General features: G+C 54.7%; 6 protein-coding genes across 6 annotated transcripts; 3 read left to right on the top strand and 3 right to left on the bottom strand.

Annotated features, from left to right (window-relative positions):
- Positions 1 to 37: 37 nt before the first annotated feature.
- On the bottom strand, positions 38 to 435 carry CLAFUR5_01403 (uncharacterized protein; the record flags this gene model as incomplete). Its single annotated transcript, XM_047900551.1, has 2 exons — positions 38 to 271; positions 337 to 435. 2 exons carry the CDS (start codon positions 433 to 435, stop codon positions 38 to 40), a joined length of 333 nt encoding a protein of 110 aa, XP_047757302.1.
- Positions 436 to 1,470: 1,035 nt separating this feature from the next.
- On the top strand, positions 1,471 to 1,954 carry CLAFUR5_01404 (uncharacterized protein; the record flags this gene model as incomplete). The annotated part of the gene is made up of 2 exons (XM_047900552.1): positions 1,471 to 1,784; positions 1,840 to 1,954. 2 exons carry the CDS (start codon positions 1,471 to 1,473, stop codon positions 1,952 to 1,954), a joined length of 429 nt encoding a protein of 142 aa, XP_047757297.1.
- An 821-nt stretch (positions 1,955 to 2,775) lies between these two features.
- CLAFUR5_01405 (Citrinin biosynthesis cluster MFS transporter mrr1) lies at positions 2,776 to 5,203 on the top strand (the record flags this gene model as incomplete). The annotated part of the gene is made up of 4 exons (XM_047900553.1): positions 2,776 to 3,759; positions 3,828 to 4,773; positions 4,826 to 4,876; positions 4,932 to 5,203. The coding sequence occupies 4 exons, from the start codon at positions 2,776 to 2,778 to the stop codon at positions 5,201 to 5,203; spliced, it is 2,253 nt and encodes a 750-aa protein (XP_047757296.1).
- A 796-nt stretch (positions 5,204 to 5,999) lies between these two features.
- On the top strand, positions 6,000 to 7,166 carry CLAFUR5_01406 (uncharacterized protein; the record flags this gene model as incomplete). The annotated part of the gene is made up of 1 exon (XM_047900554.1): positions 6,000 to 7,166. The coding sequence occupies one exon, from the start codon at positions 6,000 to 6,002 to the stop codon at positions 7,164 to 7,166; it is 1,167 nt and encodes a 388-aa protein (XP_047756477.1).
- Positions 7,167 to 7,634: 468 nt separating this feature from the next.
- On the bottom strand, positions 7,635 to 8,360 carry CLAFUR5_01407 (40S ribosomal protein S8-B; the record flags this gene model as incomplete). Its single annotated transcript, XM_047900555.1, has 3 exons — positions 7,635 to 8,166; positions 8,226 to 8,294; positions 8,356 to 8,360. The coding sequence occupies 3 exons, from the start codon at positions 8,358 to 8,360 to the stop codon at positions 7,635 to 7,637; spliced, it is 606 nt and encodes a 201-aa protein (XP_047757298.1).
- Positions 8,361 to 8,778: 418 nt separating this feature from the next.
- Positions 8,779 to 11,394, bottom strand: CLAFUR5_01408 (RAB6A-GEF complex partner protein 2; the record flags this gene model as incomplete). Its single annotated transcript, XM_047900556.1, has 1 exon — positions 8,779 to 11,394. One exon carries the CDS (start codon positions 11,392 to 11,394, stop codon positions 8,779 to 8,781), a length of 2,616 nt encoding a protein of 871 aa, XP_047757309.1.
- Between the last annotated feature and the right edge of the window lie 154 nt (positions 11,395 to 11,548).

An 11,548-nucleotide genomic window follows, 5' to 3' on the forward strand; every position in this document is an offset into this window, starting at 1 on the left:
TTTCTTTCGGTTCACCTGGCGTGTCAGGCCCCCTCACTCAGTTCACCTGGCATAACAACTCCTGCTCCAGAATGTACTTGCCCTCCTTGTACTTCTCCGTCGACTCGTAGGCGCGGTCGTACTTCCACCCCACTACCTCTTTGCATTGGCGGCAGCAGATGTCGCGGACGACGTGGCGGCCCGTGGTCATGTTGCGTTCGCCGGCTTCGCCTTGTTGGATGTTCACGACGGAGTTGAAGAGGTAGGCTTTGCCGTGTTGGCCGCGGAAATTCTGGGAGAAGGAAGGTAAGTAAAGGTAGGGAGAGTGGAGAAGAAATGGGTGGGAATGGTGCTTACCCTACTTATGATTTCATCGTGGTCGGCGAGGTGGGTTTTGCAGTTCTTGCAGCCGTAGATTCGTTTGGCGTTCAGATAGATGTTGTAGGCGAGACCCATCTTGCGCGAGAGTGGTGATGGGCGCTCGGCCTACGAGAGCTTGGGGACCTGGGCTGAGCTGAGCTGAGCTGAGCTGAGGATGAGGAGGTGAATCGATCGTGCTGGCCCTTGAAGATATATTGTTTCTGGAGCGACAAGCTGATCGTGATCGGTATCGATTGAGCGACGAAGCTCTTGTGGTATTCACAACTCCCTCGTCGGACGTCAGGGCCACCCGGACGCAGGCTTCGGGATCGATGGTCACGCGGCGGCTATCGCTCTTTCTCCTGTTGGAATGGAAAGTGGCTTCGTTTGGCAGGTCAGAACCTGCGATGAGATTCGGGAATCTTTAGGTGGAAGTATGTTGCTAAGGTACGAGACTAACTATACCGACGGAGAGGGTGAAGGTGGACACAGCTCTGTGAGGTCAGCAACCATGCATGATGCATGTGGTCACAGACACTGAGACACAGGCCACTGTGGGGAGATCGTGGGACCCTGCATGCGCCGCGGTCTCGGAAGGAGCGGAGCAACCGGTTAAGGCCGATGAGGTTGTCTTTTTCATCACCATTGACGACACGACCAGTTCGCCTTAACCTCTCGCCTGCTGGGCATCTGAACACTTGCTGGTACTCGAAGCGGAAGATGCACCACAAGCCATTCGAAGCCTGGCCACACGCGGTGGAATTGTGATCCTGTCGCTGCAAAGACATTGGCAACGGAGCCATGAGCCCGAGTCTGCTTGCCTCCAGCCGCGACAACGAAGTCTGTCGAGGTCGACGAGAACGAATGCACCTATCCACACATGGCTTTCGCGGTCCCGAAAGCGCGAAGCCACGTACCCGAGACTGATGACCCCATCGAGGTTGTTGCGTCCTGCTGTGCTTCCCATCGTCACGACCATAGCTGTCCGATGCCTGACCATCCACTAACGACCACCTGCAGTACTCACGGAGCTGAGACTTGCCAAGTTCCTCTTCTTCACAGCATCGAAAAGCAGCCCGCCCTCCTTTCCCCTCGTGAACAAGCTCATCTCAACCTCAACCTGAACTCACAATGGCACAGCACATCACAACAGGCCGAGTAATCATCGTACTCTGCAACCTAGCATACTCAATTGGTGCCTTCGCAGCCGACTTCAACGAAACGCACGTCTTGAATCCGAGATGGCCACCACGTGCCAAATTTCACAACGGTCAGACCATGACACTGGGCGTATTACTCGCATCAAGCTCCCTGTACTACCTCTTCAGGCCGGCCGAGACCAACGAACAGAGAATCGATAATGTGTTCACTTCAACCCTGATTGGATCGTTCTACTGCTTCGCGGGCATGTGCGCCATTCTATATCCTGAAACTGCCTGGCAAGAGTGAGTATGGCGGGAGTGGTTTGTTCATGATATTGAGCTGACATAGAATCGGTAGTCCAGACTTCATACAAGGTGGCGAGCAGCGCTACGCGCTCTCTGGCGTCTGCGTGGCCCTGGCCATAGCTTATCTGCTCGAAAGAAACAGGCTAACCAAGGCAAAGAAAGCTTGAGTGAGCAGAGTGCTGTGTTCGGGAGACTTCGATACAGACGACAGTTCAGCACATGTACTGGGTGTACTGATCGACACGCAGATATTTCCATATGCTATCGCGAAATTTGCCGCCATGCCAGCGTGTGCACTCCTTACTGATCGCCGAAGCAGTATTCTGAGCATATCAAAAGTACTCTCAAGCCTCCAAGTAAGCTGTAGCTCCGCTTGACAAAAGCTGCGACGTTTCCAAAACGCAGTGGCATTACTCGTCTGGTGGTTTCAAGTCCTAGATCGGAAAGATCACCCCATTGTTTCACTAGAACAGACCACGTTTCCAGCGTGGAACTCAGGAGCTTCGCGAGCTTCCCAGCAGGTGCACTTTTGTGTCTCGAATCACGGTTTCCTCATGAAGCACTGGCCACTTGCTTCACGTTGCGCTGTGGAGATATTCATATTGCGCAACAGGAGGGCGCTCCGGGCGAGTACTGTCAAGTGCAGAGCTGTGGCGGATATCTTATGGCTGATGTCAAGTACAGTACCAAGACAAGCAGTGCGTCCGGTCTGAGATGCTGTGAGTGGATGCGGATGGCGAAGTCCTTGGATGCTAAGTAAATTATTCTACTTCTTCTTCTGGCATGCTCCAACTTTCACGTCGATCGGCGTGTGAAGGTCGAATGGTACATGATGCTGCGGGAATACATTGCTCAAGATGTTGTTTCGTGACATGCGAGTCAAGACTCTGCAGCTCTTACCATCAGGATCCATAACCTTGCCAAACAGCAGAGCTCTGCGACATCCGGCTCTCTACGCGGTGTCACTGGACGCTAAACATGGACCGAGATGTATGAGAAAGACGGTACACCATGTGGCGAGGCAGTCCTCGTGCTGTTGGACAATGAACGGGAGCGCGAGACCTGCCTGTTGCTACAAGCGATCGTTGGTCCACCTCCTCCACTTCTGAACGACCGAAAGCAATGCTCTGCTTTTCACACCCGCATTATGTCAGAGAAACGAGAGAGCGATGGCAGCGCACACTGGAGACTCACCTCGCTTTTCCGTCCCATACCGCAGTCATTGCTACCCCAAAGCAACCGATCGAGTCAATTGACGATACGGGATATAGCTGGGCCACATCTTTCCTTGCTGACACCAGCACTACTGAGTCGAATAGGAAGCACCAGCCCGGAATCGGACACTGTCCAACTGACACAACGCGATATCCCTCGACCGGAATCCGTATACTCCGTCAAGTCACCGGCGGAATGCTCACCCTCGGATGTTGCGAGCACGTTCAGGACGGCCAACGACGAGATTGACGAACATCCATCCCACGTGCAGCACAGATATTCTCGTTCTACCAGCGAGCCAGCCAAACCTCGTCAGAAGACCATCAGCCAATATTCTGTACGCACTCCCTCATCGAGAGCAAGCATCAGCACCTATCTCGTCAAGCCACCAGAAGCTCGCGACACAACGTTCCTAGTAGAATTGCCCGCTGCTGTGCCTTCACTACGATGCTCCATTCGATCGAGTCGTGCTTCCTTGATTGATGCCAAGACTGGTGCTTTGCTGGAAAAGAGTTCTGCGCCACCTCCCTTACCGATCAAGCCGTTGCCAAAATCTATTGATTTGGAGAAGGCCGAGCCGCAACCACGCCACTTGGACGAACAAGTAGCCCCGGGAAACACCATCAATTGGCCGAAAAGTAGGAAGTGGGCATCGACTTCGGCACTCGGGTTCGTCGCATTCTGCATAGCCTTCGCTTCGTCAGTCTTGACTCCAGTCAGTAACGTCGCCAGCCAGGAGTTGGGAATCTCCAAAGAGGTGCGTACTAAGTCTGCTTTCACCCTTGAGCCCCAGGGAGCGCTCGCTGACCACGAAGCACAACACAGGCGATGGTGCTCGCGACAACACTCTTCCTCGTGGGCTTGAGCATTGGTCCTCTTCTATGGTCGCCACTGAACGAGTTGTGCGGACGAAGAACAACCCTCCTGGTCGGCCTGGTGGGGTTCGCCATCATGCAGGTACCTTGTGCCCTTGCTCAAAACTCGTCTATGCTCCTTGTCTGTCGATTCATAGGTGGCGTCTTTGCCGCGAGCTCCCTCATGTCTGTGATCGTATCCTTGACGGAGTCATGGACCTCACTCGACCGCAGACTTGCTATGACCGTCTTCTCAGCAGCGATGTTGATCGGAATCTGTGTCGGCGCTGTCGTTGGAGGTCCGCTGGCTGACAGCACTGTGCTCGGTTGGCGCTGGACAAGCTGGATCGTTCTGATTCTTTGCTTTCCGTTCGGCTTGGCCTGCGCCATATGTCACCAAGAGTCCTCCGCAGAGGTACAGATGCGCCGACGTGCTAAGAGATCACAGTCGACACCGCTCTGGAGGCCCGAGCCAATGATCGCGAAGACTGGCTCGATGACAGGTGGCATGATGAGGAGGCACGTGTGCACACCTATTTGGATGTTCATGACAGATCCTATCCTGTGCTTAATAACGGTATACATGGCTTTCAGCGATGGCGTGTTTTACTGGCTCTTGGAGGCGTGGCAGATCTCATTTCACGATGAGAGACACTGGCCATTGAAACTTGCTGGTCTGCCTTTCGTTTCTGTCATCGTTGGGGTCTGCATCGGTTGTGCGGCCAGTCTAGTGCTCACGAGGATCAGGTTTCGTGGGATAGTGAGAAAGCATGGCCGATTATGTCCGGAGGAACGGCTCCTGCCCATGGTCGCTGGAAGTATCGCGCTACCGGTGGGCCTCTTCCTTTTCACCTGGACCGCATCTCCAGCCATCTCGCCTATACCGGCGATCGCCGCTGGTGTGCTGCTTGGTTTCGGTGAGTCCCAGTCAGAAACGACCTCACACTTCACTTTCTCATCAAGTTCCAGGCTTCCTTCTGACCTTCTTGCAAGGCAGCAACTTCATCGTCGGCGTCTATGGTGAGCATTCAATGGAATCTGACGCACATACATACCACCAGCTGACCACTTACAGCTGCTCAAGCCACCTCCGCCATGGCCATCAATACCTCAATACGATTCCTTACGGCGGCAGCCTTCGCAGCCTTCGCAGGACCGATGTGTCTGGGCCTACAGCCACAATGGGCAGGCACCCTACTAGGCACGCTCGCTATCCTCTTCATACCGCTTCCGATCTTGTTCTTCAAGTTTGGAGTCAAACTGCGAGCCATGAGTCGCTTTACACCCAAGCTGACTGCCGGCAGTTCGCCTGTCGTGGGGTTTCCGGCACAACAGCAGGATCAATGAATATAACGATATCGAGCATGTACTCTACTAATGATACTGTATGATAGGATGTGCATACAAAAGCAACACTACACAATTCAGGGCACGAGCATCAATTCCGGCGAATATATGATCGCAGTCTCAACAAGCTGCTCGCAAAGAACTACCTCGACGGCTTGCTTTCAGGTCCAAGATTCGCAGAAAGACTGTTCAAATTGCAAGAATCCTCTAAGAGCGCCTCTAGGTGCGGTTAATTTAAAGAACTGCTTCAGGGCTGAATTCTGACCATCCGGCGGGTCGTTCTCCCGAGCCGTGGTCAGCGTCGGTGAACTCTCAGCTGCTCTTGTCTCGGCGGCTGCACGACACCACAACATCACACTCTCCCGTCGCTGAGCACTGCTATATGTTGGACGCAGGCGATCTCGCACACGCCAGATGTAACCGACATGTTAATGTCAGGCTCACGAACAGCCCGTGGACTATAAGGTACGCAGCCGAGCTCCAACAGCCGTTGAGCTACACATACAAGACTAACCCTATCAACCACCGTGGCGTTCCCAATCTCGAAACATCAACAACCGGCAACCCAGAAGAGGAAAGCAAGCTTCAGGCCTCTCATCGAATAATGACTAGCGAATGCTCACTCACGTGGCTATGGAGTTGCTGGTGTAGATCCGTCGGCGTAGGGCAAGTCGTGGCTGGATATCACGACTCTGTTCCCTTCTTCGCAGTCTTGAACCTGTAACGCGACCTCTCGTTCCAGTGCAGTAACTCGCTCTCTATTGTGGCAGCTTTGCCACGTCCATTCGTTTTCATAATGCTCAGAATACTGACCACTGTCACTCTTTGCTTTGCGGTAGGGTTCGCGCAGTTCGATAACGAGACAGAGGAGCCTGCACCGCAAGGCGACGATGAGGTCTACACGATTACTTCGACCGCAACTGCCACCGCCACGGCAACATATACAGGAGGAAGCGGTCTGCTGAACCTCCCACCAGGCTCCGTCGCGTTGGTTCCAGCGACAGAACGCAGCGACAGTGAGCTCTACGTACCAACGACCACCGCGACACCATCTCCGCATGAGCCCGCTTCGTCCTCGTATGAGCCAGACACGACGACCGAATATTATGAGCCCAGCAGCACCGTCTACTATTACGAGCCCACGACTACGCAACCATCCTACAGCACCTGGAACAGGAAACCGATCGTTGAAAGCACGGGGACTGAGCTGGACTATCCAGTGTATTCCGAGACATCTAGCTATGCAGACTACACCGGCCCTTACGCTCCAGACGTCGTCAGGACCGAGTCATCGGACGACAGCTTAGCCATGCCCACCCCGTCATCCTCGAAGCAGTACCACCCACCACCACAGCCCACCAAGGAGTCTCCTCCACCGCCTGCTTTTACCTACGCTCCAACAACGCCATACGAAAGCCCTGCTCAGCAGACAACACCCATCGCATACGCTCCAAGCAGCCAGCACGAGACATATCCACCCGCAGAGACAACCCCAGTCTATGTGGCCCCAATCCCAGTCTCCAGCAGCGACACAGAGAACTCTCCCATAACCGCCTACCACTCCACCGCGGCACCAGCCGTGCCTGCCACTCCAGCAACTCCATCAGTATCAAAGCAAACAATCTACGTGCAGCCCGCCCCAGTCTCGCAGCCCGGCACCCTCACCTCCAAGATCGTGCCGACGTATAGTGATTCGATGCCGGAGCACACGACTGAGGGAGCATTAACGTATGATCATGCGGCAACGTCGACGAGCGCTGAGCATGTGATGACTTACAAGGGTCACACAATCAGCCTTGGTGGCGCGACGCTGGCCGCTCTGCCAACGGGGTCGATGCCGGAGGGAGGCAGGGCTAGTCCTTCCGGATATGCCAGTCAGCAGACGGGCGCGGGTGTAAAGATCGGTGGGCTGGGCTGTGCTTCGCTGGCGGCTGTCTTTGGAGCTGTGTTACTTCTTGTATGATGAGATACTGGCTTACGGATCGAATCAGTTTGATGGTAAACTTTTGGAATGATATTACGCTTTTTAGTCGACTTGACCTGGCGACAGTTTTAGTAGCGATGTTTCACGCTTCGGGAGAATGATACCCCAGCTTCATGTACATATACTGAACGACCGCGAAGACGTTTTCGACGAGTGCTTATCTAGTGCATTCCGTCAGTGGTAATGTCCCTTCTCATAGCAAAGAGTCCGCGGGTGTGAGGAAATGGACGATGGGAGAGTGGACCATCAAGTCATCTATCGTGTCATCGGAGTTGTTGTGCATTGCCTTGATATTCTACGCTGAAGTAAACATCCCTGCGCACGGCGCTGCTTCCTTTTCTCGCATAGTCGTGGAATCCCTTCATCCCAACCCTGCCTGAAATGCAGCACCCAGCCATGCCAAAACGCCGAGTGGTGGTAGAAGTCTCATCTGGTGATCGTGACAATCTACTTCCTGAGAGCACGCTGGTAGAAGGCAAGCTCCTCACCCTCAAGGATGTAACCATCGACACGACCGCTCTGGCCTGGACGGCTGGCAACAACGGCGTACAGACGACCGGCCTCGAACTGGCGCTCGATGGCAGCCTCGACCTTGCCGGAGGTCTTTGTGCGCTCAGCCTGCTTCTTCTCAATAGACTTGCTCTTCTTGGTCTCCTCCTCCTTCTGGTCAGCACGTTGGCGTCTGCGGCCAAGTGGTGTGCCATAGTGTGCCTCGTACCACTGTCGGAATGGCGCAGCGTCGACCTGAACGACGGCGGACTTGGTGAGGGTGTTGGTGCGGACGAGCTCGTTGTTCGACGGGTGGAAGGCGACAGCGATGACACGGACCTTGCGGGCGATGCCCTCGCTGCCCCAGGAGAAGTTGCCGGAGTCAATGCGGAGGGCGCGGAACTTCCTGTTGCCGCCACGGGTGCGGACGAGGTGGACCCGCTTGGCGCCGATACGGGTGTTGGCGGGCTGGCGGCCCTTCTCGAAAGCTCTGGTAGTCACATATCAGAATACTGATATGTGGCATGGAGACAGTCGGGTTATGCATACCTCTTCTTGCGATAGTATGCGCGCTTGGCACCAGTGGCGCTGCGCTTGTGACGGGAGTCACGAGAGATACTGCGAGCGTGTCAGTATAGGTAGGATGTAGAGGATGTCTTAGGGGTGGTATAGGCTGTACCCCATGATTGCGGTTGGTGAAGTGCTCTGTGAGATGTGTTAGCTTGTGGTGGGTTGTAAGTTGGAGATGGCAGGAGATGGAATTGCCAGCCTCCAGAGTCTCTGCGACAGCGATGGATAGACGTACGAGTTGGCTGTGTCTTCACCGGGCAATGTGGTGTTGTTGTCAGGGCTGCTGCGAGCGTGTGTCGTCGTGCTCAAGTCTGGAGGTCCAAACTTCAAAGCGGATTTGGCCGCCAAGACAAGTGTGGAGGCTCGAAATTTCTGGGAAGGCGCGACTGGTCGGCGAGAAGCGGGCGCTAACGGCTGTGTCTCTCATTCACCATGCAAGGGATGTATGTAGCCTGTAGGCGCACGATCATGTTAACGTGGTCAACACATCACTAACTAATCACATACGAGCATGACCTCTCCATATTTCACTCTACACAACTAGAGGCTCATGCTGAGCACTCGTCGAGTCGATGCCGACAGCGCCATATACCTTCAACGGCACTGCAATCTCAAAAGTATCAGCCGGTAACCTCTCCCTCGCTATGAAAGTGGTCCCTCTGTCATCGCTAGCAAGCTCTTCCAAAAGCTCGTCTCCAACATTGCTGCCTTCTATACCAAGACCTGAAATTTGTCGTTGCGTCGTAAACTCGACTCGGAGCCGCCATGTCAGACTCACTCCCGTTGTCTCGAAAGTCGGTGCTGCATTGGCCGGGATGTTGAGATTGAAGCTGATTTGCCGTGCAAAGAGGGAGCTTTCTCGTGTTGATGCATGCACCTTTCGCGTCACGCGGTTGATAGAATGGCTGCTACGAAGAGCTAAGGATGGATCAATTTGCTCGGAAGACTCGAGCTCCACCAGGACGGAGTATGTTGGTGCAGAAGCTGAAGGCGCCGAAGCGGTGAAGTCCACAACACCAATCACGGGCTCTCCTAATCGATACGACGGACGTAGGACTGCGAGTACTGCTACTGGCTGCCCCGATCGAGCAATGTTGAAGCGGTTTACACTCTGTGCATCAGGCTGCTTTCCTGACCGATTCACCAGGTTGGATCGTAGTATAGCGAAATCGATGGCTTCTTTTGCATTTGCAGGAGCCATGTCCGCAAAACTTGCTTGCCGCGATAGAGACGATGTATTGTTAAGGACTGCGGGTGATGTTGGCGATGTCGGTGACAGCAATACCCCGTTGGCATCCTTGGGCGATTCCATTAGTCTCTCAGTATAACGTAAAAAGTCTTCCAGTCCCTGCTTCGGCGTCCGTTTCTTTTTCGGCTTCGGTTGGGTCGTGGAGGAAGGGAACCCACTCGTGCTGGCAGGGTCCTTAGCAATCGCTGTGGTCCTCGCCGAGTCTTGCAGCAGCACATATGGAGACATCAAGTCATGGCCGAGAGTGTCACCTCGCGTGTCGTAGCTGCCCAAAACGCGAAAGGGTATCTCGATCCTCTTCACTGCCTGGCCTTCGGGTCGTTGCACTCCCAGCGACAGGTTGTATACAACTTTGATCGCTCTTCCTCGGTGGCTAGGTGGTAGTCCTCGCGGTAAAGAAAAGCGGTAGTTGTAGCTCTGGCTCTCGCCAGGAGCCAATCTCAAATCAACGAACAGTAGACTCTGGGGCGTAGAAAGCAAGGGTATGGTCTTAGACCCGACCGTCGCCTTCATCTGCGCCATTGAGCTCATCTCCTCGCCACCAAGTAGACCTCCGAGAGACTCGCCAATGTTGCCCCAGCTCAAAGCACCGAACAAGCCAGAAGATCTTTTAGATCTTTCGACACCAACGACTCCACCTCCACCCTGAACGCCTTTGCGTTTCACTTCTTCGAAAGGTGCAGTGTTCACGAGACTTCCATCGAGCGTAAAGTGACCCAAAGTTTGTGCGTACGCCATCATCAAGGTTTCTGCCTCAGCAGGTCTGCTTTGAGGTGATCGCGATGGCCGCCGTGAATGAAATCCTTTCGGGATCAATCGGCCAAGTTGCTGGCCGGACGGTGCCTCGGAGGTCAACGTCTCATCGCTGTGGTTACTCCTCGAGTAGAGCTCGCTGCTGGTGCGCGGACTGCCTTCCCCAGATGTCTCTGACATAACACGCGAGATGGGGTTCAGGTTACTTGCTGCTGCATGCCAGCCTTCTGTAGGCCTGGGGGACAGCGAGCGCTTCCCGCCAGAATGCATGGTCGAAGGAGTTCGGGCAAGCTTGGGAGGCTGCTCAGGATTGGCCAGATGATTCCTGTCCACGGCTTGTGTCGCAGGGAACTTGAAGTTGTTAAGGCTGCCATTCTGACTGTGGTGCCCAAGTTTCCTGCTGAAGCTCGACTGCCTCCCCATCTGTGGTGTGTGATCTGCAGACACTGTTCCCGGTCTTCGCCGCCCAGGTCTCATTGGTATCGGCTGTCCCTCCGGCAGAGCTGGAGGCGTATCGGCCTCATATAAAGGCGACGGCTGCCGTGGAGATGGCATGATGAGACCTGCCGGCGACGGAGCTACCAGTCTGGGTGGTTGTTGTAAGCTCGTACTACGAGCATGCGACCTCATCGGTCTTATGCCAGCACTCTGCGGTGCAGTCGGTGTTCTCTCGCTGGCTGGCTCACAGCCCAGAGACATGATGGACAGCGATCTGCCATGACCTTTGCTTGGCCTGACAGCACTGTTCGGGGTCCCATATTGCGGTACGGGCGCGCGGTTCAGACCACCGCCTCTTGAAGCTGCACTTATCACATTCAACGACAACGCCGGTCTGTGTCCTCGTGCGGGTGGTGCGCCTTTCGTGCTGGCCACGGAGTTCGCTCTGGACAGAGGTGGTGGCTTGATTTGCGCGATCGAGCTCTTCCTGCTATGGGGAGCTGACGGCACGTATGAAGCTCTTTTGCTATTGACTGCTCCGTTGGCAGCTGACGGGTTGAGCCTGTCGCCATTCTCTATGGCGCTTCCCGGTGTTGGCGCGACATTCTTGAACGTGATGATACATTCTATTTCCTCCCCAGCGTATACCGTGGGCTGTTTCCAGTGCACGAAGGCGCGTATGTTCGAGGCCGGCGGCGGTGGAGGCATTGTCGCGATTCATCGACGGAGGTAGCGGAGATGGGTGTCATTGTCGTGCATTCTGCGTCCTTTGCCACGCCGTCGCAAATGTCCTCAAACGCGCACAGCATTCATGACAGTATCGTGCACAGCATTGAGGACATCAGCAGCATGCCGGTACGTA

This window comes from Fulvia fulva, chromosome 1 (genome assembly GCF_020509005.1).
Source record: "Fulvia fulva chromosome 1, complete sequence".
NCBI lineage: Eukaryota > Fungi > Ascomycota > Dothideomycetes > Mycosphaerellales > Mycosphaerellaceae > Fulvia > Fulvia fulva.